Raw genomic sequence first — 25635 nt, forward strand, 5'->3', positions numbered from 1 at the left:
AGGAGGAACTTTCCCATTTTTTTCTCTATTCCTTTTTAATCAGGAAAAGAAAACAAAAATAATCCAAACAAAATCTTAAAGAATTGGATGCTAGTCTAAGTGGAGTGCGGTTGATTCTCCTTCCCCTGGCACATGCAGGGCCTAAGCTTCTCTCAGACCGGACCTTTACTCCTCTGCCTACAACGCTCTCGGCCTCGTGAGTGGCGGGCGCTGGCCACACAAAGTGGTGTGGAGCTGAGAGCCTCCAGATATTCTAAAATGACACCCCAGTCTGTACAGCCTGGGAGGAAATGCTTTTGTGTGTCCACCTCTACGCTATCTTTATGCTTCAACTTTTGAACACAAAAACATTTGTTCCAAAGCCTCCCAAACCGTGCTTAAAGTATCATCTGGTGGTGGTGATGGGGGCTGGGTGGAGGGTTTAAAATGTAGATTGCTCGGGTCCTGCCCCAAAGCTTCCGATTTAGTAGATCTGGGTTAGGGTTCAGGGATCAGGTGACCTGCGGATTAAACCTTGAGAAACATCACCCTCAAAATGATTGTGGGCAAGTCTTTCCTGGAGAAGTCGGGCGCCACTGGCAACTCCCAAGGGGCTCGCTTAGAAAAGGCTGGGGGAACAAAAAGGGGCATTCATCCTTCCTCCACCCATCCGACTTCAGAAACCTACATCCGGCTGATGCCACTCGGGTGCGGGGACCCAGGTGCTGGGGAGAACACGTAGGCGGCGAGATCGGGAAAGACATCCACCTTTGGAGCAGGGAGAGCTGGCTCGCGGGCACGAGGGGACGCAGAGGGGTCGACACCGCCCCTCGGCGCCAGTCCGCTCTAGCGCAGCGGAGCCCGAGGGCTCCACCCCCACCCGGCCCTGCTCCCAGCGAAGCACCGCGCGGCAGCTGAGTGCTTAGTCACCGTGAGGCTGCGCCGGCCCCGGGGCCCGCACGCCCCCGCCGCCCTTCCCTGGGCCCGCCCCGGGCCGCACCCCCAAGGCGCGCACTTCCGCGCGCATGGCCCTGCTGGCCCGGACTCTAATCGCGAGCGCGGGACACAGCTGGCTGCGGGCGGCGCGCGCCTTCCCCACCTCCGCGCCACCTCCGGCCCGGCCAGCCCGCGCCTTTTCCCGCGCCATGGCGTGCAAGCAGGAGCCGCAGCCGCCGTGCCCGCCGCTCAGCGCCGGCGCCGAGATCTCTTACGACTACCTGGTGATCGGCGGCGGCTCGGGCGGGCTGGCCAGCGCGCGCCGGGCGGCGGAGCTGGGCGCCCGGGCGGCCGTGGTGGAGAGACACAAGCTGGGCGGCACATGCGTGAGTACCCCTCGTTCCTGGCGCTTCTCCTCGTGCCTGGGTCCCTGCCGAGCAGTGTCCCGAAGCCCAGCTTTGTGTCCGCTGCTCTCTGCAGGAACAGCCTCCGTTCTTCCCTAGGGCGATCCACCCCCACCCCCTGCCCCATGATGGACCCCCCCTCGCCTCCAGCGCAGCGCTTTCCGCTTCGCCTAGCCGGTCCGAGTCAGGATCCCAGCGGGTGTAGAGGAAGGAAGTATAAAAGGACTTATCCGCGACCCTCGAAGCTAAGCTTGCATCCTTTTTGGCGCAGGTGTCATCCTAACGGTGGCCCGAGGTGATTAAATGTAACAGAACTTTCCTACATCCTCACTTCTCTGGGTGGAAGGGTATGATTGTATTGCACGCTGGATCTTAACACCCAGACCCTTGAAACAGAAAACTGCCGCTCGCCCCCGTCTCTCTGGGGCGGGGGGAGGAAAGATGGAGCTTGTGCAGTTCACTGGGGATCCTGGGGCTCTCCCTCCAGTTTCAAGGGCAGAATGAGTTACAGCAGCGGTTCTCTCTCTTGGCTGCACATTCAAGTCACCTGAGGAGTTGAAAAAAATTCTGCTTAACCCGGGTGCAACCTCGGCTTTGGCGACTCAGAATTGCAGCCAAGGTTGAGAATCACAGACTCCAGTTTACGTGGATGTAGGATTTACTATTAAATGATTTTACAGATCTTTCGTTGGGGCGGGGGCGGTGGTTTAAAACTACCTCTCCGCCAAAGAGGGTTGTAAATGCAGCGATTCAGAAACTATTCATTTAAAAAATAAGTTTAATTTCCAAGTTATTGATGGCTTTTCTCTCTCAGGACTTGGGTGAGGTACTTGCTGTTGGTATTAAACTATTGTATCCCAGGGACTTTCCCGGCAGTGCAGTGGTAACACTCCGCGATTCCGTTGCAGGCGTCGTGAGCTCGATCCCTGGGTCGGGGAATTAAGATCCCGCGTGCCAAAAAACCCAAAAAGTTGTATCTAAGAGTCCCTTGACTTGGGAATGGGTTCTTGAAGTTCCTTTGGAGAGAGATGCTTAAATGACACTACATTGGGAACTCCTTAAAGGCAGAAGCGGGTTTGTATGTTTTTAGCCTCTTATCACTTTAGCAAAGTCCCTGCTCAGTAACTGTATGTGAATGAAACTCAAAATTAACAGTTGTGAAAGGTTAAAGGAGACAGGACACTGTCTCCAGTGTCCAGTGCTCATTTTTGAAGTTCAAAACGGAAGTGAGAACGACGGAAGGAAAAATCCCGGTTTAATGATCAACTTGTACCTTGACACCTTAGTCCAGACAGAGCCTCGGAGAAGTCTGACTGCAGAAAGCAGATGGAGGGGTGCCAGTAAGAGGCCCCCGGGACAGCCGGTGACATCACTTGATAGCTGCCCATCCTAGTCCCGCTCTGCTTTTCTGTTTTCCTTCTTCCTCATGAGTGTCCTAATCAGCCTGGGCATCCTTTATCATTGCCTTGATTAATTGGTATTATCAAGAAGGGGATGCCCCCACTTTTAGATTCCTGTTAGAAATGTAAATAGATGAATTAAGAGATCAGCTACTTCCAATTTTAAAAAAAAGATCAACTACTTCGGAGAGCTAGCAAAGGACAGCTTAGGAATTAGCCATTCACCGCTTCGTTATAAAGAACCTGGCTTTGCTTATCTTCGGAGAAGGCAATGGCACCCCACTCCAGCACTCTTGCCTGGAAAATCCCATGGAAGAGGAGCCCGGTGGGCTGCAGTCCATGGGGTCGCTAAGAGTCAGACACAACTGACCGACTTCACTTTCACTTTTCACTTTCATGCATTGGAGAAGGAAATGTCAACCCACTCCAGTGTTCTTGCCTGGAGAATCCCAGGGACGGAGGAGCCTGGTGGGCTGCGGTCTATGGGGTCGCACAGAGTCGGACATGACTGAGCGACTTCACTTTGCTTATCTTGGACTTCCCTGGTGGCTCGGACTTCCCTGGTGGCTCAGACGGTAAAGCGTCTGCTTACAATGCGGGAGACTGGGTTCAATTCCTGGGTTGGGAAGATCTCCTGGAGAAGGAAATAGCAACTCACTCTAGTATTCTTGCCTGGAAAATCCCATGGATGGAGGAACTTGGTAGGTTATAGTCCATGGGGTCACAAAGAGTTGGGTTGGACTGAGTGACTTCACTTTCACTTTCCTTATGTCATTCTGCTACTACAATTTAGTTTTCTGTAAACGCTGATCTCTTGGGGAAAATCCCCTATTTCATATTTTTATGATGCGCCATTTGGGCTTGTATCAAACTGGATTTGGTTTTGAAATGCCAGGAAGGGTGTAGTATGCCTTGACTATCAGAGAAGATAACTAATTGATAGGATTCTCACTATCTGGGTTATCTGCAGGTGCCATAACAAACTCCTTACATGCAGTGATTTCCAGACAGGTGTAGGGAAAATGGAAGCACATTTCATTTGTTCCTGTCTTCACTTCACTTCTCTTAAGTGCGAAGTATTTGGACGGGAGGTGGTTGAGAGAAAAGGGTAGATACCAAGATCTGTAGACAAAGGTATCTTCCCTCTAGAAATTTACTGTATGATAGGGAGCAAAATGTATTGTAGACAGTCATCCCCAGAGTGCGATGGCACCAGAGTAAGATTCCCTTAGAGTAGCTGAGAAATGATCACGTCTGCCTGGGCACATTGGATAGTTTGGGGATAGAGATAATAATATCTTTGTGAACTTGAACTGAATGTATATCATTTTTTGACAGGGTAGGGGCAGAGGCACAGAGGTAGGGTGTGTTGTGTAATCAAATTTGACTGGAGCAGAGGTGTCTCCAATGAGAGACAGAAGCTGATGGGAAGGGGTAGTAAACATATAGTGTTTCTGAAGCACAGTTAACTATGGAAGGATTTTGAGCAGGAAAAGGACACTGAAAAGTGGTTTTACGGTCAGGGTATTAATACTGTTGAGAGACGTCCCTTGGGAAATTGACATAGATATTTATTTTTGACTCTTCAACCAGTTTTTTTCTTAAATATATAAATCTGGGGACTTCCCTGGTGGCACAGTGGATGAGAATCCTTCTGCCAGTGCAGGGGACATGGGTTCGATTTCTGGTCCAGAACTCCCACATGTCATGGAGCAAGCAACTTAGCCCGTGCACCACAGCTACTGAGCCGCGTGCTGCAGCTACTGGAGCCCTGGCGCCTGAGGTCTGTAACAAGAGCAGCCACCACAGTGAGAAGTCTGCGTGCGCAGCAACAAAGACCCAGACCAGCCAAAAATAATGAGTAACTAAATAATTGTTAAGAGCATAAACTTTAAAAAATATATAGATCTCAAGCTTGGTGGATTTTTAAATTTTTTGCTGTGGGTGAAATTAACAAAAGTTTCAAGTTAGGGCCTTCTAGTGGTGGTGGTGATTTACAGGGAGTGTGATTGTGTTTTGTTTTTAATTATTTGCTCGTTTATTAGTATACCAGGTATATAGGTACATTTTTAGGTGCTGTGGTCATAGCAACAGACAAAGCAGATAAAAACCCCCATCCTCATGGAGCTTACATTGTGATCAGTATATATAATTTCTAAATTTTCCATGCAGTTTTTAACAAATAAAAAAGTACACATTTTTGTTTTTAGCCTTCCTTCATGAAAGCTTAGACTCACGGATTGATGAAGTTGGAAATGATTTTGGAGTCCCACTAATTCAGTCTTCCTATAGTTTTTTTTTTTTTAATGGGAAGCCCTAACGTAAGCTTGCTGACTCAATTTTTTTTAATGACCATTTGAAAAAATTGTATTACTATCATTTTTATCAAGAATTTTTTTTATTAAAAGTAAGAAGCTTATAATTTTAAGTAAAGGACAGTTCTTTATTTGTTTGGCCATGCTGTGCAGCTTATGAGATCTTAGCTTCCCGCCCAGGGATCAGTCCCATGCCCCCTGCAGTGGAAATGCGGAGCCCTAACCATTAGGCTGCCAGGGAAGCCCTGACAGTCCTTTAAATTAAATACTTTTAGCTTTATGCAGGAGAAGGCGATGGCACCACACTCCAGTACTCTTGCCTGGAAAATCCCATGGACAGAGGAGCCTGGTGGGCTGCAGTCCATGGGGTCGTGAAGAGTCGGACACGGCTGAGCGACTTCACTTTCACGCATTGGAGAAGGAAATGGCAACCCACTCCAGTGTTCTTGCATGGAGAATCCCAGGGACGGGGGAGCCTGGTGGGCTGCCGTCTATGGAGTCGCACAGAGTCGGACACGACTGAAGCGACTTAGCAGCAGCAGCAGCTTTATGTAAATGGGGCATGGGCCTTGTTGCTTTCATTTCATTAAGGATCAGCCTCATATAGAACCTTATAGGAATTTAGAAGCATTGTTCTAGCCTAGGACCCTCATTTTTACCAAGGAGCAAATTGTCAGCTGAAATGTGGTTGAAAACAAACCAAGCATAAAATAATCTATGGAATTAGCAGCCCAGCCATCAGAAGCTGTGGCTTTGGTGTCATTGTGTGGAGTAATTTATGACTTGATGAACATTTTTAATCATTCTTAGCTACACAGAAGGAAACTTCTTCTGCTTCTTAGGAACCAGTCATCATTTTGTGGCTAAGACTCCACTCTCCCAGTGTGGGGATCCTGGGTTTGATCTGAGGTCAGGGAACTAGATCCCACCTTCCAAAACTAAAGAGCCCCGCATGCACAACAAAGATCCTGCAACTAAGACCTGGTGCAGCCAAATTAAAAAACAAAGCAAAACAAAAAACGATTGCTTTGGAATCTACCAGGTGGGTGTACACTTCAGAGCTGATTTAGCAGGTCTGGAGTGAAGCCCCAGCAGGTGTATTTTTATGAAGAGCCCAATTCTGATTCTGGTGTACTTGAGCCAGACACAATGCTGCAGGCTTCGTGGGAAGCAGGAACTGTGCGAAGACTGAATTCGACCCCATGGAAGCACAAGAATGAATCTGGTGAACCCTGCCCAGTTGTCGGGGTCAGATGATAATGGGTTTGGTCCAAGAGTCATTTCCTGCTCTCATCGTTTCATGCTTCCAGAGTAAATGCCTTCCATGGGTGTTTCTGTGGTGTGACTGCTTGCCACATATACAGTTTTCCTTTTCCTGGATGCTTTTTGTCCCTTCTATGATACAATGGGGACAGCCCCTTCCGAGGAGACACGTATTTTCAGGATGAGTGACCTATGTTGGTATACTGAGAGTTCACTTTTCTTTGATGGAGTTTATCACCTTAAACTGTTACAAAGCTCAGGTTTGAGAAGACTGTGTCCTATACTGTGTACTGTAGGGAAGGAAAAACATTTCCTTCACCCGTTTATGTTCAGTAGCTGGGGCCTGCAAATTAAACTTGACAATGGGCAGATTAATGGGACAAAAGGTTTATTTCACATGCACACATGAGTGTCACAGAAAAGAATTGGGAAAAAAGGAACTCGTAGACCTGGAAACTTAATACAAATTAACAGAGGGTGACAAATTGTGGAAAAGTAACCAAAGGAAAGGGGATTTGGACATCTAGAGGCAATAAATTGTGGGAAGGTAAATATATGGAGGGAAACTAATGGAAGATAAGGGTTACTTTAATAAGGTTTGTGTGTGTGTGTGTGTGTGTGTGTGCGCGCAGATTCTTCTCATGGCTACCTTTCCATCTCCAGTGATAAGGGTTTTTCTCCAGCTAGTATAGGATAGGGTGGGAAACACCTTCACTAAGGGAAGTATTAGCTTTGCTTTTCAGCAGAAAGGTGGGGAGATCAGAGTTCCTCCTGTCTGCTGTTTCTAAATTGTCTTCACCTCAAAATAATGCTAGAGGAGTGGCATGGGCAATAGGGTGGCCCACTGTTTTGGAGTAGCACATTCTGTTGCCCTCAAGTTCAATGTGGAAATAAGTGAAGGCTAGTACTGCTACTAAACATCTAGTGGATGAACTAGGGAAAAAGGCTTGTGCAGCTCTAATAACATGATCCCTCTCTTAAATTAGTCTTTATTTTTCTGGATCAGGTTAGACATTAAAAATGGGAAGCTGAAAGAAATCCTCTTTTTAGCATTCAATTAGAAGTAAGTAATCTTGTATTGCCTCCTGCAAGTCATTCATTTCTGAGGGCTGGAGAATACATGAGATAATTTTTGAGATCATTCTGTGGAGTCTCCAAAACGGTAAGTAGGGACGTAACTCATTTTGTAGCACTTTGCAGATTCTGTGTTTGTTTTTCCTTTTTGCAAACTGCAGGCTTGTGGCTACCCTGCGTTGCCCACATCTCTTAGTGCCATTTTTGCAGCAGCATTTGCTCACTTCATGTCTCTGTGTCATTTTAACTCCCGTGGTATTTCAGACTTTTTCTTCATTATTGTATCTGTTATGGTGGTCTGCCATCAATGATCCTTGATTTTAACTACACGACTTGGTGAGGACTCAGATGACGGTTAGCATTTTTTAGCAATAAAGTGTTTCTTAGTTTTGTGCCTTTTTTCTCAATGCTGTTACACACTTAATTGACTACAGTGTAGTATAAACATAACTGTTGTATGAACTAGGAAACCAAAAAAATTCATGTGACTCTTGGGGTACTCACTTTATTTCGGTGGTCTGGAGCCAAACCCGAAATATCTTTGAGGCCTGCCTGTATCATGCTTGTCTCATGATCAAGTGCAGACCAAGGGAAAATGCAGAGGTTGCCCAAAGCCAAGGTGAACTAGAGCCTTCTGGGAGCTTGGTTGCTGTGGTTCAGGGCCCTTCTTTCTGACTTACTATTCCCTTGCCCCAGGGCCTGCAGGAGCGCGTATTCCAGTGTTCTTGCTGACTGTACTGATGTAGCGATAAAGACTAACCCAGTTTTAGTGGATCAGTGTGAGATTCTTAACCAATGAAAGCGAGTAAGTGTTGATCCCTAGACAAAAAGTCTTTTTTTAAATAGAATATTACTTTCAGATAACTTGAAATTTGTATATATTGTGAAATGATCACCACCATAAATGTAGTTAACATCTGTCATAATACATAGTTACAGGTTTTTCCTGTGAACTCTTTTTTTCCACTGTTTAAAATTTATTTTAATTAATTTATTGGACTGAGCTAGGTCCTAGTTGTGGTATGCAAACTCTTAGTTGTGGCTTGTGGGATCTTAGTTTCCCAACCAGGGATAGAACCTGGGCCCCCTGCATTGGGAGTGTGGAGCCTTAGCCACTGGACTACCAGGGAAGTCCCCTCTTGTAAACTTTTAAGCTCTGCCCTCTTAGCAGTTTTCAAATAGTGTTATTAACTATAGGCACCATGCTGTATGTAGTTACATCCCCGTGACTTACTTACTTTATAATGGAAAGTTTGCACCTAGCAAAAGTCTTCTTGATCATTAATGTCACAGTGAGCTGTGCTGTACACACCAGTTGGGGAGGCCAGCAGGAGGAGTGGAGGCTTTAAAAGAGGCCTGAGAAACAGCCATCTGGTAAATTGTTGTCTGTATTCATCTAGGCTGTTTACAGGGCCTCCCTGGTGGCTCAGATGGTAAAGAATCTGCCCCTGGCTGGGAAGATCCCCTGGAGAAGGAAATGGCAACCCACTCCAGTATTCTTGCCTGGAGAATCCCATGGATAGAGAAGCCTGCTGGTCTATAGTTCATGAGGTCGCAGAGAGTCAAACATGACTAAGCAACTTAACACTTCTTCACTTCAGGCTGCAAACAATTATGTGGTATAACAGGTAAATCATACACTAACTTGGAGGTAGTCGCAGGTACTTTGATATTATAGTATCTGTAGCCCCAGTAGGCTGAACATGCATATTTTTTAATGGTAAGAATACTTAACATGAAATCCACCCTCAACAAAATTGTTAGTGTACAGTACTGCATCACCAACTCGATGGACATAAATTTCAGCAAGCTCCAGGAGTTTGGGAGGCCTGGCATGCTGCGTGCAGTCCATGGGGTCGCAGAGTCAGACACGACTGAGCAACTGAACAACAACAGTATTGCTGACTGTAGGTACAGTGTTGTACGACAGATCTTTAAAACATCCTGCTTATCGAGATTTGGAGCCCATTAATTGGTAAATCCACGTTGCCCTCTCCCACCCCCAGCCCTGGCAGCCACCAGTCCACTGTTTGATTCTTTGAATTTGACTATCTTAGATCCCTCCTGTAAGTGGAATCATGCAATAGCTATCTTTCTGTGACTGTCTTATTTCACTACGATGTTCCAAGGTTGGTTTCCCTGGTGGCTTAGATTGTAAAGAATCTGCCTGCAGTGTAGGAGACCCAGGTTCGATCCCTGGCTCAGGAAGAGCCCCTAGTGATGGAAATGGCAACCCACTCCAGTATTCTTGTCTGGAGAATCCCATGGACAGAGGAGCCTGGCAGGCTACACAGCCCACGGGGTTGCAAAGAGTTGGACACAGCTGAGCAACTGATACTTTCCCAAGGTTGAACATGCATTTTTAAATGAACATTTACTAAAAGGAGAGCTCAATTTAGGGAACCTTGCCATTAGTTCCTTCAGTATTGACAGAGATCCCTCAAAACCAGAAAATAATCCTGATTGTTTCATGAGTTGAGAGTTTCATAAAATGAGGCACACCTATGTTCATAAGTGCCAAAGAAAGGAGTAATCAGAAAGGGTGGGGTTCGTTGAAGCAGGCAAATCCTATTATTGAAGTCTTTTGATTTACCTTGTTGATTGTATAATCTTTTGCAACAGTCTTAGTAATGTTGCGCTGCCATCCACCTCAGAACCCACTAAATTTGCAAGGCCAGTAAAAGGAAGGCTGCCTCTTAATCCTTCAAAGTTCCTGCTTGCGTGTAAAAGGTATTTTGCACAAGTAGCAACAGAATTTTTCTGGTCGGGTGGAATTAAAGAATCTTATGGAAATATGAGTGACCTTCCGCATTTCTAAGCAGATTACACACAGTCCCAATTAATAACCGTTTATTCACTGAGTGTTGCAACATGAGATATTAAATAGGATATGGGATCCTAGATCCTTTTTCTTTAGGGGGTGCGCAAGAGCTGTGGGGCCAGATAACACTCGGTGGGTGTCAGGTGGTAGAGAAAAGTGATACCCTAGAGGAGCTTGTCTCACATAGCTGAATCTGGTTTCCCCTGGTTGCCCCAGAGTAGCAGTTCATTTGTGTTTGATCCCTGGGAGTGGGAGATTGCATGTTAATCTAAGGATCCGCTAAAATAAGAATTGAGCTCAAACAATTTTAGTTCTAACATTTGAATACCTCTTTTATAAGTTCATTTTCTTGCTTTAGATTCTGTTTTGCATAGAATACCTTCACTCTTCTTTCAAACTAGATGCCTTCCCAGACTAACTTTCATCTGAAATTTGAAGGTAAAAGACATGGATATTAAACGTTTAATATGTGCTAGGGTGTGATAATTGGATTTATAATAAGAAATAATGTATTTGATCTTCATTCCCATTTCTGGCACAGAGCTCCTAAAACCTTTGGAATTTACTATATGATGAGTGGTAAAGGTGCCTTGACATTCAGCCTCACCTGGGTTTAAGTTAATGAGGTGTCTGATGGAAAGAACATAAGCATGGGTGCTTGTTGGCAGAGGAACCAGCCTAACCCTCTGACCTTGGGAAGGCAAGGACAAGGCTTTGGAGGTCGAATAACACCAGTGGCCAATGGTTTAGTCAACCCTGACTGTGTAATGGAAGCCTTCAGAGAAAACCAAAAGGACAGAGTTCAGAGAGCTTCTGGGTTGGTGAACACTTGGAGATTCGAGGAGAGTGGAGTGTGCCCAGAGAGGGCGTGAAGGCTCCACACCCCTTCCTACATAGCTTACCCTGCACATCTCTTCCACTGGTCTGCTCCTGAGTTATGTTATAGCTTTTTATAATAAACTGGTAATCTCATGAGTAAAATGTTCCATCACACGTTTCTCTAGGTCCTGTGAGCCACTCTAGCAAATTAATCAAACCCAAGAAAGGGCAGTGGGAGGTGGAGTCATTGAAACTTTGGATCTATAGCAGGTTCGTCAGAAGCACAGCTGATAATCTGGACTTGTGTTTGGTGACTGACACGGGGGATAGGGCAGTCTTGTAGGACTGACCCCTTCACCGCTGAGATCTGATCCTGTCTCCAATGGATGCTGTCAGAATGGAGCTAAATTGTGGAGAAATAAAACACACATCAGGAGTGGTCAGAATTTTGAAGGGACGTGGGTAAGTGGTGTCCAGGGGCTTATTAGCTGTGGATGTAAAGCTGGTGACACTCTCCAAAGACAGATCTTTTATCTCTTCTGTTCATCAACACTGAGCCCCTAGAACAGTGTCTTGTGCAATATGACTGAAAGGTCGTGCTGAAAGAAGCTGTTGATGAACCGATAGTGCTTTGCTTAGTGAATGGTGATTTGTCACTTGCTAAGTGCTCCTGCCTCAGTCCTGAACTAGATTTTAGGCTGTGAAGAAGGAAAATGGATGGACGAAACCACAGGCAACCCGTGATGGGAAACGGTAAGGGGGAAACCAGAGGAAGGAAGCTTACTGTTACTTAAGCACCAGTGACATTCTTGACCCGTGAGATTGCAAATTAGCCAAGTTACTGTGATGTTTTTACTTGTCTGGGCAGAATTTAGGTGAGAAGGCCAGACCTTGGTTAAATGGTGAAGCTCATGAATTTTGCCACAGGTATCACTGGACTCTCAGGCTTCCTAGGTGGCTTAGTGGTAAGGAATCTGCCAGCCAATGCAAGAGACATGGATTCGATCCCTGGATCAGGAAGATCCCCTGGAGGAGGAAATGACAACCCACTCCAGTATTCTTGCCTAGAGAATCCCATGGGCAGAGGAGCCTGGTGGGCTATAGTCTGTGGGGTCGCATAGTCAGGCACAACTGAGCGACTAAGACACACACTTTTCCATATGGCTTTTCTACACCAGAACAGCTGGCAGACTGCAGAAATAATTCAGAGAGGTCAATGGCATCATCAGAACTATCATGAATTAGGAAACAGGTGCTTTACATACATCATCTCTGATCATCTCAAAACCTCTACAATATAAGTATTATGGGATACTAATATCCCATAAGTAATATAAGTCCCGTTCTATGGGATAGGAAACCGAGCTCAGAAGGGTTTAGAAACTTACCCCAACAGCCAGCAAGTAGAGGATTCAAGCTCCTGTCTGTCTGACTCTATGTCTGTGCTCAACCTCAGCTAGAGTGGGAAGGAGGGTTAACTAGGGCTGCGTAGAGCTCTCCAACCCAGCTTCCTCAGCTTTGTAGGTAATGAATCATTTTCTCCTTCCACATCAAAGAGGCATTTGATAGTGGGGTTGCGCTGAAGTGTTTGAGGTTTTGGAAACCAGTGGAAACCCCTGGAGGCCTGTCACTAGGAGCTGCCAAAATAGGAGGAGCACGTCAAGGTCATGGGTTTCCATTCAGCCCTAGCCCCAGGTCCCGAAGTGTGCTAGACAGATTCTCTGGCTCCTAAAGCTCATAATTTTCTACCAGCTTCCTCCTCTGACTTCGGGCCCAAGAGTCTGCGATTTTAGGGAATGTGGGTGATTCTGCTGCTGCCTCTGGAGTCGGCTTCCTAGACAGGCCAAGCAGCTCCTTCTGGTTGGGACTGTGGCTCCAGGAGAGCAGAGTCTGCCTCCATTTAGTGCTCTGATTTGCGTCATTTCTTAACACTTAATCAGTACTTCTGAATGAATGAATGGTTAAACTTCTAAAAAATAAACTACTCAAAAGTCATACACTTGGCCCCAGACCTGTAATGTTTAGGCATCCAGAGAGCCCGCCTAGTTCTCTATGGTCGTGGTCAGCATAGGTTATGAGCACCTGATATAAATCATTCCAATGTAACAAATGTTTCCATGTAAAAGAAAAATAATTGTATAGTAGAAAATACTGAAAATAGATAAGAGGGATCAAAGAATCAACCATCTAAATTCCAATACCCAGATAAAATCATTTTGGTTTATTTCTTTGTCTAGATGAATTACACAAGTAAGGAATGACATTACAGAAAGCATATGGAGTAAAATATGAACATTTTCTCCCTCCCCAGAGATGACTACTGTTAATAACATGGAGTATGTGCTCAAAGTGTTTAATTGTATGTGCACATTTTCAAATATATAATAATGTAAATTGGAACACACAGAACAAATTGTTTTGCAGCTTTCTTTTTGTCGCTTAATATTCTAAGAAACCCTTCTGTAACAGTAAATAGAAATCACGGTGGCCTTTTAAAGGACTGCAAAGTATTCCATAGGCTCAGTGTACAGTAATTTCCCTATAATAATGCTTCCTTAATGATGGATAGTTACCTTGTTTCCTGTTAATCCCTGTCACAGTGAATGCACATCCTTATCTCTGTATCTTTGGATGCTGGAACATAATATGTGACCGTTTACGTGTAATACAGTCCTAAATTTAGAATTGCTAAACTCTAATGGTGTGTGCCAAACAGTATGTGCAGTTTTAATGGCTTTCTTTTTAAAAAATACATATTTGTAGTCGAATAAGTTTGATGTGTAACATCATGTAAGTTTAAGGTGTATAGCCTGTCACTTTGATGTATTTATCGATTATAATATGATTGCCTAATGTAAGAATATTTATCATGTTACATAATTATAGTACAATATTGCTGCCTAAGTACTAATTAGTCTTACTCTTAGCCACAGTTTTTTTTCAAGTTATAAATTTTAGGGTGTGATCAAAAGGAAATAAACAAATGTACACAAAAATGTGTGTGTAAACATACATCACAATTTACAAGGACTGTTGGGAGGAATTTCTCTCTAAGGAGTTTGAATAGTTATGTATTTTTTTATGATGAATAGTATGCTTTTAAACATCTGGCTGGTTTTTACTGAAATCTTACTATCTGTGTTCTCCTTTGTATTGGCTGCTAGAAGACTAAGAGTCAAGTTTGTGGTCTGTTTCTAACATACAGACATAAAGGTCTATACATATACATGAATATAAGTGTATATATGGTGTATTATCTTCGTGTATATAAGCATAGAGAGAGATAATGGATGAACTTTACTGCTTGATTCATCATTATACTTTGATCTTGAAAAATAATGTAATTTTCTGCTATAGATTTTCTCAGAGGAAACATTCTGGGTGTTTTACCCAGTATAAGCCATAGTAAATTTCTCAGAAATCCTCCAGGACAGCTGCTCAAACAATTCAGTTGCCTTTATTCAGCTGGTGGGGCCTCTCGCCACTGCATTGCTCTTTCTCTTCTGCTGTGTCCCTCTTGGCTTGTGCAAGCTCTGACCTTGGCTACCTCCTGATCTGTATCATCCCTGGAGTGCCTCCCTCCCCCCTGCCCTGCCTCAGGAATGGAATTGTTCCCCCCTGCAACCCACTGCTTTTCTTGACAAAATGCTGATAAGTAAAATTCTCTGCCTTCTCACACAAGGAAGTATTGTTCATAACTTTTTCAACTCTATAATAGAAAAAAGGGAGTAAGTCTCCGGGGTGGATGCTTGGGTTTCATCTTTTGCAGGTTTCTTTGATGGTTTTGAATTGAATATTCCTAAAATATGTCCCTCTTATTTTTTTTCTAGGTGAATGTCGGATGTGTACCCAAAAAGGTAGAACTTTTATTTCTCCTTTCTTTCATTCCCCTTGGGCATATTTGGTGAATCGTGATCAGAATAAAGTTATTTTCAGATGTACCAGTTAAAATCCTTGCCGCAAAAAAGAGCTAAGAAACCACTAATGGTGGCTTAAACCACAGGATAGTTTTTATTTGTGTTTTTAAATATCATTTGGGCTTCCCTGGTGGCTCGGTTGTGAAGAATCCACCTGCAATGCAGGAAATTTAGGGTTCAATCCCTGGGTCAGGAAGATCTCCTGGAGAAGGGCATGACAACCCTCTCCAGTATTCGTGCCTAGAGAATCCACATGGACAGAGGAGCCTGGTGGCCTACAGTCCAGGGGGTCACAAAGAGTTGAACACAACTGAGCGACTGAGCATGCACAAATAACATTCATTCAGAAGCCTGAAGAGGGAGAAAAGATGCCTGGGGATAGATATCTGAAAGACCCCTGGCTTCTCTCCATCTTTCCACTCTGGTATCCTCGGTGTATGATCAGTAATATCATGCCCCACCCCCTCAAAGCCACAGGATGGCTGGTGGACCTCCAGGCAGGATGTCCTCACCCAGCACTTTCCCCACAGATGGCTTTAGATTCTCCTGGCCAGGGCAAGCTACCCCTGCAGAGGAGACCGGGCAAGTGAGTGGCATATTCAGCCCAGAAAAAGGGAGGGAGGGGCTGCTGCAGAGATAACCACAGAAATATTAGCTCCTGGATACTAACTGCACCATACATACAAAGGAAATTCATCCTGGCCGTTCACCTTGTGGTTAGGTTCTCTCAGGGACAAAGTTCCTTTGGGGACACAGCGGGGAGATAACCAGGAATAGAACACAGTGTCATCTCCAACTTCTGATAGTCTAGAAGGAACAAAGGCCAACCAAATATGTATAGTCATGATGTCAAAGAGAAGCATTATCTGTCTGCACAGGATAACCTTTTCTCAATCGGGAGGTCCAGCCAGGAAATAAAAACAATTATATCCAACTCTAAGCCCAAGTGCTGAAATGAGCAAGACCTAGTACATGAGGATAGCAAATGGATGGATGTGCCTCACGCACGTGGCTTCAGTTAATACCTGGAACCCTCAGTGACTTTGCACAGAGTTGGGTGTTTGCCTCAATCCTTCTGGTCTTTCACCAGCTCCAGTGCAGCTCTGATTTTTTTTCCCAGAGAGACTAGAATGGTTTTTCTCCTGAAAAGGTGTGTCAAGATTGTTGGGGTTTTTTTTTTTTTATCTTGATGTTGATAGTTTTTGTTTTTCAGCAGAAATCTATTGCCCTGTAAATTATCCATGTTAAAACCATGCATCATGTGACTTGGGGTATCTCCTGGCCATTCTAAAACTGAATTTCTCAAGTTGCTTGAATGATGTTTCTGAGGATAGTACTTGGATGCCATGGTGGTAAGCAGTTGATAGAACTGCACCTCGGTTAAAAGAGTCCAACAAAGTCATCAGTTTATTCTTTTTGAGGCACACAGGGAGAAAAGCATAAAGAAGAAATCAAAGCCTTGTTAAAAGTGGAGTCTCGGGCATTTCTGACCAATAAAATGGCAGTTTGCCATCTAGACTTCTGGATGCCAGTTTTAATTCAGTTATCATGACAATCAGTTGGTATTAAAAGCTTTTACAGATTATAGGCTACATCCCAGTCAAATCTTATGAGTTCCAGGTGTCTGATTACATATATCCTTACAAAGACATGTTTGTAGTTACCAGATATATACTCTTACATAGTAAGAGTCCATTCTTTTAAAGTTTCCAGTGCTCAGTTTTATCTCACAGTTTCCTTCTAAATCACTTTAAAGTTGTAGATGCAGAAGGTTAAAGAAATCTGAAACTTAAAACAAATGTAAGCAGTAGTGAATAGAACTGTGAGGCATATACTATTCTGCTTTTATAGAGCTTATAAACTCGGGAATGAATTCAAGAGCAGAAGTAATTTCAGAAGCCTCACTAGAAAATCTATCTGGTCATATTTCTGAACTTCTCTTTAAAAATGTTTAGTTTTATTTGTTATTTATTTATTTTTTCTTATGTTTTTATTTGTGACTTAAAGATCAGTATTTTTATCTATTGTTATATAGTTACCTTTCTACAGGAAAAAATTTCTCTTTTCTTTCGAGACTCATGCACCACTTTTTTTTTAAATATAGGTAATGTGGAACACTGCTGTCCACTCTGAATTCATGCATGACCACGTTGATTATGGCTTTCAAAGTTGTGAAAGTAAATTCAATTGGCGGTAAGTATAAATGCTGAGACGGTTCTGTTTATAAGTGCAAATTTTTTGTTTCATAATGAAGTGAACCATAAACTTTGGGGGGCATATTATTATTATTATCATGGTAAACAGTATATAACAAGCATTTGGAGGTGATGGGTATGTGTATGGCATTGATTGCAGTGATAATTTCGTAGGTGTATACTTGTCTCTAAATTCATCGAGTTGTATACATTAAATACATACAGCTTTTTGTATCTCAATCATACCTTAATAGAATGGTTTTGAAATATATATACAACATACAAGGTCCATGTTAGCTATTTTAAAGTTGTTGATTCAGTGGCATGAAGTATATTCATAGTGTTGTGCAGCCATCACCAACATCCATTTCCAGAACTTTTTCAGCCTCCCAAGCAGAAACAGTGTACCTGTGAAACAGTCTTCCCTCCCACATGCAAACCCCTGGTATCTCTACTTTATCTTCTGTCTCTGTGAATTTGCCTATTCTATGTACTTTTTATGCCTGGCTTATTTTACTTAGCCTAACATTTTTAGAGTTCATACATGCTGTGGCATGTGTCAGAATTTCATTCCTTGTAAGGCTGAGTGATAGTCCCTAATGTTTACATACCGTGTTGTATTTATCCATTTGTCAATGGACTCCTGGGTTTTTTCCCTCTTTTGTCTGTTGTGAATACTGATGTTATGAACATTGGTCTGCAGGTCCTGTTTTCAGTTCTTTTGGGTCTACACTTAGAAGTAAAATTGCCGAGTCTTGTGACAATTTATATTTTAACTTTTTATGGAAGTTTTTATACCTTTTATTTATTTTTATTGAGGTATAGTTGGCCTACGATATTATATAAGTTTCAGATGTAGATCATAGTGATTCACACCTTTTAAAGGTTATACTACTTTTGTAGTTATTATAAATCATTGGCTGTATTCCCTGTGCTGTCCAATATATCTTTGTGGCTTATTTTATGCATAATAATTTGAACCTCTTAATCCCCTATGTTTAACTTTTAAAGGAACTGCTATAAACTTTTTTTTTGGTCTCCTTTTGGCTGCATCTTGCAGCATGTAGGATCTTAGTTCTCCAAGGGATTGACGCGTGCCCTCTGCAGTGGAAATGGGGAGTCCTAACTTCTGGACTGCCAGAGAATCCCCTCGTATAAACGTCTCTGAAGCCATACATTTAAAAAGTTAGCTTATTTATTCATTTATTGAGCAAATAATGAGTGGCCATGACATACTAGGCTTTGTGCCAAAGCAGTGCTCCTTGCTTTCTGTGCAGAAAGGAGTTTATGAACAGTTTGTGTTAACTGAACGTTTTCCCTGGAGTAGATTAAGGTTTCTCTGCATGCATACGGAAAGCAGACAGACACAGGGGAAGGGGCGCCTGCCTTTAGAGACACTCACCCCCAGGGCTCTCGTGGACAGTCTGATTCTCTGCTCTGGGGTGTTCATGGTCAGAGGCCCTAGTTACCACTGAGCAAGGAGGCTATGGATCCTCAGTACTGACTCTGGTTCATTGCAGGATTATAAAGGAAAAGCGGGATGCCTATGTGAGCCGCCTGAACACCATCTATCAAAATAATCTAACCAAGGTGAGTGTGTCGGGCTTTGAACTTTGAGAAGAAACTGTTCTCTGCTGGAGAACTGAATCTGGCCAGACTGAAACACAGCCTGTACATTTACCTCTTTCCTTTCTTTGTGATTAATGGTTTTGATGTTGATCTGTCAGAGCATAAGTTGGACTTGGCAGATCAATCTTGTTTCTGTTTCTGTGGAGAGGTGGTGGTATGTGCCAGGTCTCACCGAATACCTGCCTGCACCTGTCTGACCCTCCACTCAGTTCCGGAAACCAAGCACCTAAGAGCCTGATTATGTAACAGTGAGCCAGTTTGTGGATTAAATTCAGGACCATTATCTGGCTGGAACGCTGCCACTGCTCACCTGCTCAGAACACCCTTGTCCTTGGTGGCTGGATCTACTCAGGACATGCTGTGGTTCAGAAGGACATTTTTGTGAACGTAGTTTGGTCCGCAAAATTAGGCAGACATAAACTGGGCTCTAGAGGTGCTCATTGCTGCTACAGTGCTATTGGTTTTAGGCCCTCTCGGCCAATGAAGAGATACATGTGTTTGTACTTATCTATGTATATATTAATAAACGTATCTATGAAGAGTCTAAAAGTGAAAGGAAAAAAGAAAATCAGGCAGCGGTGTGTTTGCTTTCAGCACACTGTGGTGTTCTTTGCTATCCTGAGGCCTTTCCCGCCTTGTGTTACCGCCTGAGCCACCAGGGAAGCCCCCACTTTGTGCTTTCATGTCACCCCTTTTCCACTGCACTGTGCCGGAGACGTTGGCAAACTGTGCACCACGAACCATCCAGCTCTCCTTCCTCCTTTTTATTTATTTATTCTAAATTAATTTATTTTGGGCCACACAACCTGCAGGATCCTAGTTCCCCGACCAGGGATTGAACCCACAGCCTCAGGCAGTGAAAGCGCAGAGTCCTATAACCACTGAACCACCAGGGAATTCCCAACTCTCTTGACGGCATGACTCTCACCATCCTTCGGTGGTCTTTGTGGTCTTACTCTGCAGCTTCTAAGACTTCAGCATCACTTAGGTTATGTTAGATCAGTGTACTTGGGGTTATATTTGGGCCACTGTAATCTCCTTAGCAGCACGTTTATATTTTTACATTAATTCTTTTCATTAGGTTTCTTTTTGAGAAGGTAGTATTTTCTGACCTTAAGCCCAGTTCAGAGGGAACATATTTGGTCTTCAGAGTTCACGGGATTTTAAGACTGATAGACATGAATGTGAGATGCCATTTGCTATACTAAGATACCCAAGTTAAAAAAAATTTTTTTTTTAATGGAACTTGTTTAAAATACTTTTGCAAAAGAGAATGGAAAATTACTCAGGAAACAGCATTTTTTAATACTCACAAATCTTGGTGTGTAGCAGAATTTCCATGACCTCATGTGGGAAAAGAACCATGGGTCATCCAGAAATTCAGAATAGGAAACTTTCTGTTAAATATCCTAGGGAATGAAAATTAAAATGTCATCAGTTTCTTTCCTAAATGATTACCTATATTTATTGCTACTCGACTCACTCCCTTTTTTGTCTAACACCGCATAGGAAATCATTACCTCGTGAAGGAAGGTGTTTGGGGAGCCTCGTGGCTTTTGGCATCAATCTTGTTTCACCTTGATTAACGAGGGCATCTGCAGAACAGGGCTGGAGGGCTGATTAGAAATGAGGAAATAGCTCAATTTAGAACCAGGTGTGCTCAAACTTAAAACGTCCTGTTCTGTGATCGTGCTTACAGGATTCCAGTGTCCTTGTGGGTTGCCCACATTTCTGCCTGTGCGTGTATCATGGCTGGCAGAAACTTGCTGGCAGTTCAGACTCAGTCCCAGGCATGGAGGCTGCCAGTGCGAGCAAATCAAATCTGAGTTCTCAACACCTGTGTAAAACTTCACAGTCATGTGATTGTGATGTTCTTCCCCTTTTTGTTTGAGAAAAGAGAAGGACGGCATTTCTCCCCACTTGGCCAGAGTATTTCCCTTTGCCTCAGCTCCCTGCACCTTTATTCTTCTTGTTTTTCTCAGGCTTCTTTCCTCCAGACACATCATTCTTCAGTGTGTTTTCATTCCAAGTGAGGAAGGCTTTCTCCTTCACCTTTTAGGAACAAACATGTAATCTTCTTCCTCATGGGATGACTTGCATATATATTTTTTTAGTTTCTGGGTTTTCACCCAGGATTCCATCTTTATTTCTACTTACTGTGTACTTCAGCATCAATGGCAACCCCCAACCTAACTATCAATCAACAGTTAGAAGTTCTGCAGAAACTCGGATGTCAGAGAGTTGTCTTGACATCAGCAAGCCATAAATCAAAATCCTCCATAGAGACTGGAAAAAATAAGTTGCTACAAGTTTTGTTTTGCTTTTTTTTGGGAGGGGGGGTTCTTTTTTTTTTTTTTTTTGGCTGTGCTGTGCAGCTTGAGGAATCTCAGTTCCCCAACCAGGGATCAAACCCTGGCTCTGGCTGTGAAAACACTGAGTCCTAACTACTGGATCGCTGGGGAATTCCCTTGTTTTATTTTTTTAATCTTTTAATTTAATCTCTGTCTTTTTTAAAAAAATTTTAAGTATAGTTGATTTACAGTGTTCTGTTAATTTCTGCTGTAATGCAAAGTAACTCAGTTATACATACATATTTTTTTCATATTGTTTTCCATTGCAGTTTATCACAGGATATTGACTATAGCTCCCTGTGCTATACAGTAGGACCTTGTTGTTTATCCATCCAAAATATAATAGTTTGCATCTGCTAACCCCAAACTCCCAATACTTCCCTCCCCACTCCCTTGTTTTTCAGTCCTACCAACAGGCTAATGTTACTGTGCTTTCTTCCCCAGTCCCACATAGACATCATCCATGGCCATGCAGCATTCACGTGCGATCCCCAGCCCACAGTGGAGGTCAACGGGAAAAAATACACTGCTCCTCACATCCTGATCGCCACAGGCGGCGTGCCCTCGGTTCCTCAGGAGAGCCAGATCCCCGGTGAGTCGTCCAAAGGCATCTGCTAACAAATAACAGTCAGACAGCCCTTACCGTTGTTTCCCACCATACCCGCCACACCAGGACATCTGCCGCTTGCCAGTTCTTTGTTTTGGATACCTGAGAGGAGGTCTCTGCAGAACCTGAATGTAACTGGCTTAAGTGGTGCCTAAGTGACAGGGCAGGGCTTCCCTGGTGGCTCAGATGGTAAAGAATCTACCTGCAATGAGGAGACTTGGGTTCGATCCCTGTGTTGGGAAGATCCACTGGAGAAGGGAATGGCTTGCCCACTCGTTTTCTTGTTTGGAGAGTTCCATGGACAGAGGCTCAGTCCATGGGGTCGCAGAGAGTCGGACACGACTGAGCGACTAACACTTTGACTTTTCAGTGATGGGGCAATGAAAGATAGATTTCATCCAGCTCCAGGCTACACAGGAGGAAAAATCAGCAAGTGCCCCATCTTTCCTCTCTCAGCACAGTGGAGTCTGATTCCGGCCTCAGTTTGTTGTGAGATATTTACTGTTTTGTTTAAAGGAGAGAAATCTTGTATAGATGTAATTTCATCAGCTAATTAAGTCTTCTTATATGCGTATTTTTCTCTCATGTAAAGAATTAGAAATTAAAGCAGTAATGAATCTCCAGCAGTCATCTGCCTTTACTTTGTACACAGGGATGAATCATAAGGTACTGCCTTGTTCTGCCTTAGGAAACACTGTCTGTATCTTTTTCCCCAACTAGGTATAAGCTCTTTTATTTAATAGATGATGATCGTGGTTTATGCAGCTTTTATATTCTCCATGGATTGGCTTCTTCTGTTTTTTTTTGGCCATGCCATGTAGCACGTGGGATCTTAGTTCCCTGACTAGGGATTGAACCCAAGTCCCCTGCATTGGGTGCACAGTCTTAACCACTAGACCACCAGGGAAGTCTCTCCATGGATTGGCTTCCGAAGACCCACGACTAACCTGAACTGATATGGAAAATTTTGAGTTTCTATGCATGTAGGTATTTCTTTCTCTTTGGAGAGGGACTCTGTAAAATTTCATAAGTTTTTAAAAGGGATATGTGGCCCAAAAGCTAAAGAACAACTAGTGTAAAAAAAAAAAAAGTTAAAGATACTGTTGTCAAATAACTTAAAATTCAGTTGGTGAGATGGGATATAAACATCCTGATAGGGAACAGCTTTCAAAGTGGATCGTTTAGAGAAAGGAAGCAACGCGCGGAACAATGTGTATAATATGCTGCAGTTTGTGTCTTTTTAAAAAGGCAGGGAGACTGTGCAGATGCACCGGGGTCTCTGGAAGGGCGCACAGAACCCTGCAGTGCCCACTCCCCCCAGGAGAGGACCAGAGCCCTGGGTGGGAAAGCGACCTGCTTTTCACACAATGACCTGTGGTGCTTTTTGAATTTTTTAGAACATATATTTATTAAAAACATGTAATAAAAATAAATGCAAAGAAATGTAAATATTCCAAGGTGATTGCCAGACAGTGAGCATTGGGTCGCTAAAAGGGGGGATGCTTTACTATGAGCTAGCATGGACCAGAAAGACTTGCCAGGAGAAGGGCTTACAGATTTGGGTATTATGTGCTGAAGAAGAAAAAAGCCAGAAGAACCAGTGCGTGATAAATAGGTCTTTAAGAGACATTCAGTCAATTCAGCCAGTTTTCTAGCGGTGAAATCTGGAAGCAAATACACTGAACTGGGACTTCCCTGGTGACTCTGCCCTCCCAAGGCAGGGGGCTCGGGTTTGATCCCTGATCAGGGAACTCAGATCCCACATGCCACATGGTACAGCAAAAAAGCCCCCCAAAATACATTGAACTGAAACTGGAAGGAGCTTAGGGCCAAATTGTGAGGACTTAAAGTGAAATTAAGGAGTCTCTATCATTCATGAAAACCGATTATTAATAGCTTATACATAGGGTAGTGACAAGATCTAAGTGGTAATTTTAGAAATCTAATCTGACTGATTTACAGAGGAGGAAGGCCAGTTAGAAAGTTGCTACAGTAGAATGTGCTGGAGGTGGTAATAGGTTCTGAACTACAGTGTTATTGTCTGAAATGTGGTGGAAGAACTCAGTTCAGCTCTGCAGACATTACTGAGCCACTGCTCTATGCCAGGCACTAGGAGAAGGGAGCAGACAGGAAACACAGAAGGAAAAGCCAGCTACTGTATTTCACTGATTCCAAGACACATTTTTAGAAAATGTTCAATACTTCTGAAATCAAGCTGTGTCCTTAATCATTGTGCATTAAATTTGGCAAAATGTAGTATTTTTAATAACTGATGAGATGGTTGTTAAAAGAAGGAATCACAATTGAGAACTCAAGACTTTGGATTATTTGTTTTCTTAAATAATTATATTTATTTATTTTTGGCTGTGTTGGGTCTTTGTTGCTGTGTGCACTTTTTTCTAGTTGGGGAGAGCGGGGGCTACTCTGTACTTGTGGTACAAGGGCTTCTCATTGCGGTGACTTTTCTTGTCACAGAGCACGGGCTCTAGGGCACGTGGGCTCAGTACTTTTGGCTCCTGGGCTCTCGAGCACAGGCTCAATCAATAGTTGTGGTACCTGGGCTTAGCTGCTCTGGGGCGTGTGGGAATCTTCCCGGATCAGGGATTGAACCCATTGTCTCCTGCATTGGCAGGCGGATTCTCTACCACTGAGCCACCAGGGAAGCTCGAGACTTTGGATTATTGATGGAAGATGGTCTTTTTAACTGAAGTGGTAAATGAGAAAGGGATATAGTTCGGGAGATATTATAAAACTTAAGGTTCAATTTGGAAAATAGCAAGTTTGAAGCAGAATAGAATCTTATAGCAGGAAAGTTAGAAATACGGAACTGGAGCCTGGGGAGAAGGTCAAAACTGAAACTATGCATTTGGAAGTCTCCCCGCAATGAAGGGAGAGTTGGTTAAAACCTTTGAAGGAAAAAAGGGAGGAAGAAGAGAACCAAGATAGTGAGCCATTTGAGGGTGGACCTGAGATCTTAATTTCTCAAAGGAATTTAATAGTTATTTAGTCTTCACGGCAGAGGAAATTAAAATGTTGACTTTGGGAAGATTTGATTGGCAGCTTCCATTGGCAGCTTCCTGAGTGGAGACTCTAACAGAACTCATCAAAACAGTGATGAGCTGAGAAGGTGTTTCGTTTGTGCATAGAATATGATTCTTTTACAAAAGAAAGCTCCATTGGTGTGACTATATTGCCTTTCCCTACATAGGTGCCAGCCTAGGAATAACCAGCGATGGGTTTTTTCAGCTGGAAGAGTTGCCTCGGTAAGCCGCTTTCCTCCCTGACCTCCGTGTCCATTCTCCCTCAGCCTCCTAATGTTTCTTCTCCTTCCTCTTCCCAGATGTTATGTGTAGGGGTTTCCTGGATTCTCTTCTCCCAGCTCTTTTCTTTTTATGACCTTGGGTCTCTCATTCATGAACGCCCCACAATAAATGACTCAAATCTTTTCATGCTTTCAGTCCGAGGCCATGATAAGATGTTTAGGACCAGACTCAAACGCAGGGGGAGGTTTGAGAATAAGCACTGAAATCCTAAAACTATCTTCTCTCTTCAGCGTGACAGAGCATACATTGATGATGTGTCTAAAGTGACTCATTTCAGGTTTTCAGAGCGGCTAGCGCTGAGGCCTCTGGATAAATGAAGCCTCTGTCAGTCACACAAAAATAGGTTTCCTGAAGGTGTCATTTATATGTGTTTATCCAAATAACCTTTGTAAACCTCTGCCACTGGTTTAGATACACACAGAGAGAAAATATAACAAGGAAGATGGTTTCTCTCTCTTTTGTTTTTGGCTGTACCACGCAGCACATGGGATCCTAGTTCCCCGAGCAGGGATCAAACCCACAGCCCCCGCAGTGGAAGCATGGAATTCCAGCTACTGGGCCACCAGGGAAGTTCTTATGGAAGAAATGGCCAGTTGCAGGCT

General features: G+C 43.5%; 1 protein-coding gene across 2 annotated transcripts in view; it reads left to right on the plus strand.

The window, feature by feature from the left end:
* Positions 916-25635, plus strand: part of GSR (glutathione-disulfide reductase) — a 45006-nt gene continuing 20286 nt past the window's right edge. The window contains exons 1-6 of one of the 2 annotated variants that reach the window (XM_018041988.1): positions 916-1301; positions 14842-14868; positions 17033-17121; positions 18644-18713; positions 21548-21695; positions 24919-24973. In XM_018041988.1, coding sequence (XP_017897477.1) covers positions 1005-1301; positions 14842-14868; positions 17033-17121; positions 18644-18713; positions 21548-21695; positions 24919-24973 — 686 coding nt within the window. In that variant the 5' untranslated portion in view covers positions 916-1004. Of the gene's footprint in view, positions 1302-4383; positions 4503-14841; positions 14869-17032; positions 17122-18643; positions 18714-21547; positions 21696-24918; positions 24974-25635 lie in introns of those variants that run through there. The other variant, XM_018041989.1, reaches the window with a different exon arrangement.

The sequence above is a fragment of the Capra hircus genome, chromosome 27 (genome assembly GCF_001704415.2).
Source record: "Capra hircus breed San Clemente chromosome 27, ASM170441v1, whole genome shotgun sequence".
Lineage (NCBI taxonomy): Eukaryota > Metazoa > Chordata > Mammalia > Artiodactyla > Bovidae > Capra > Capra hircus.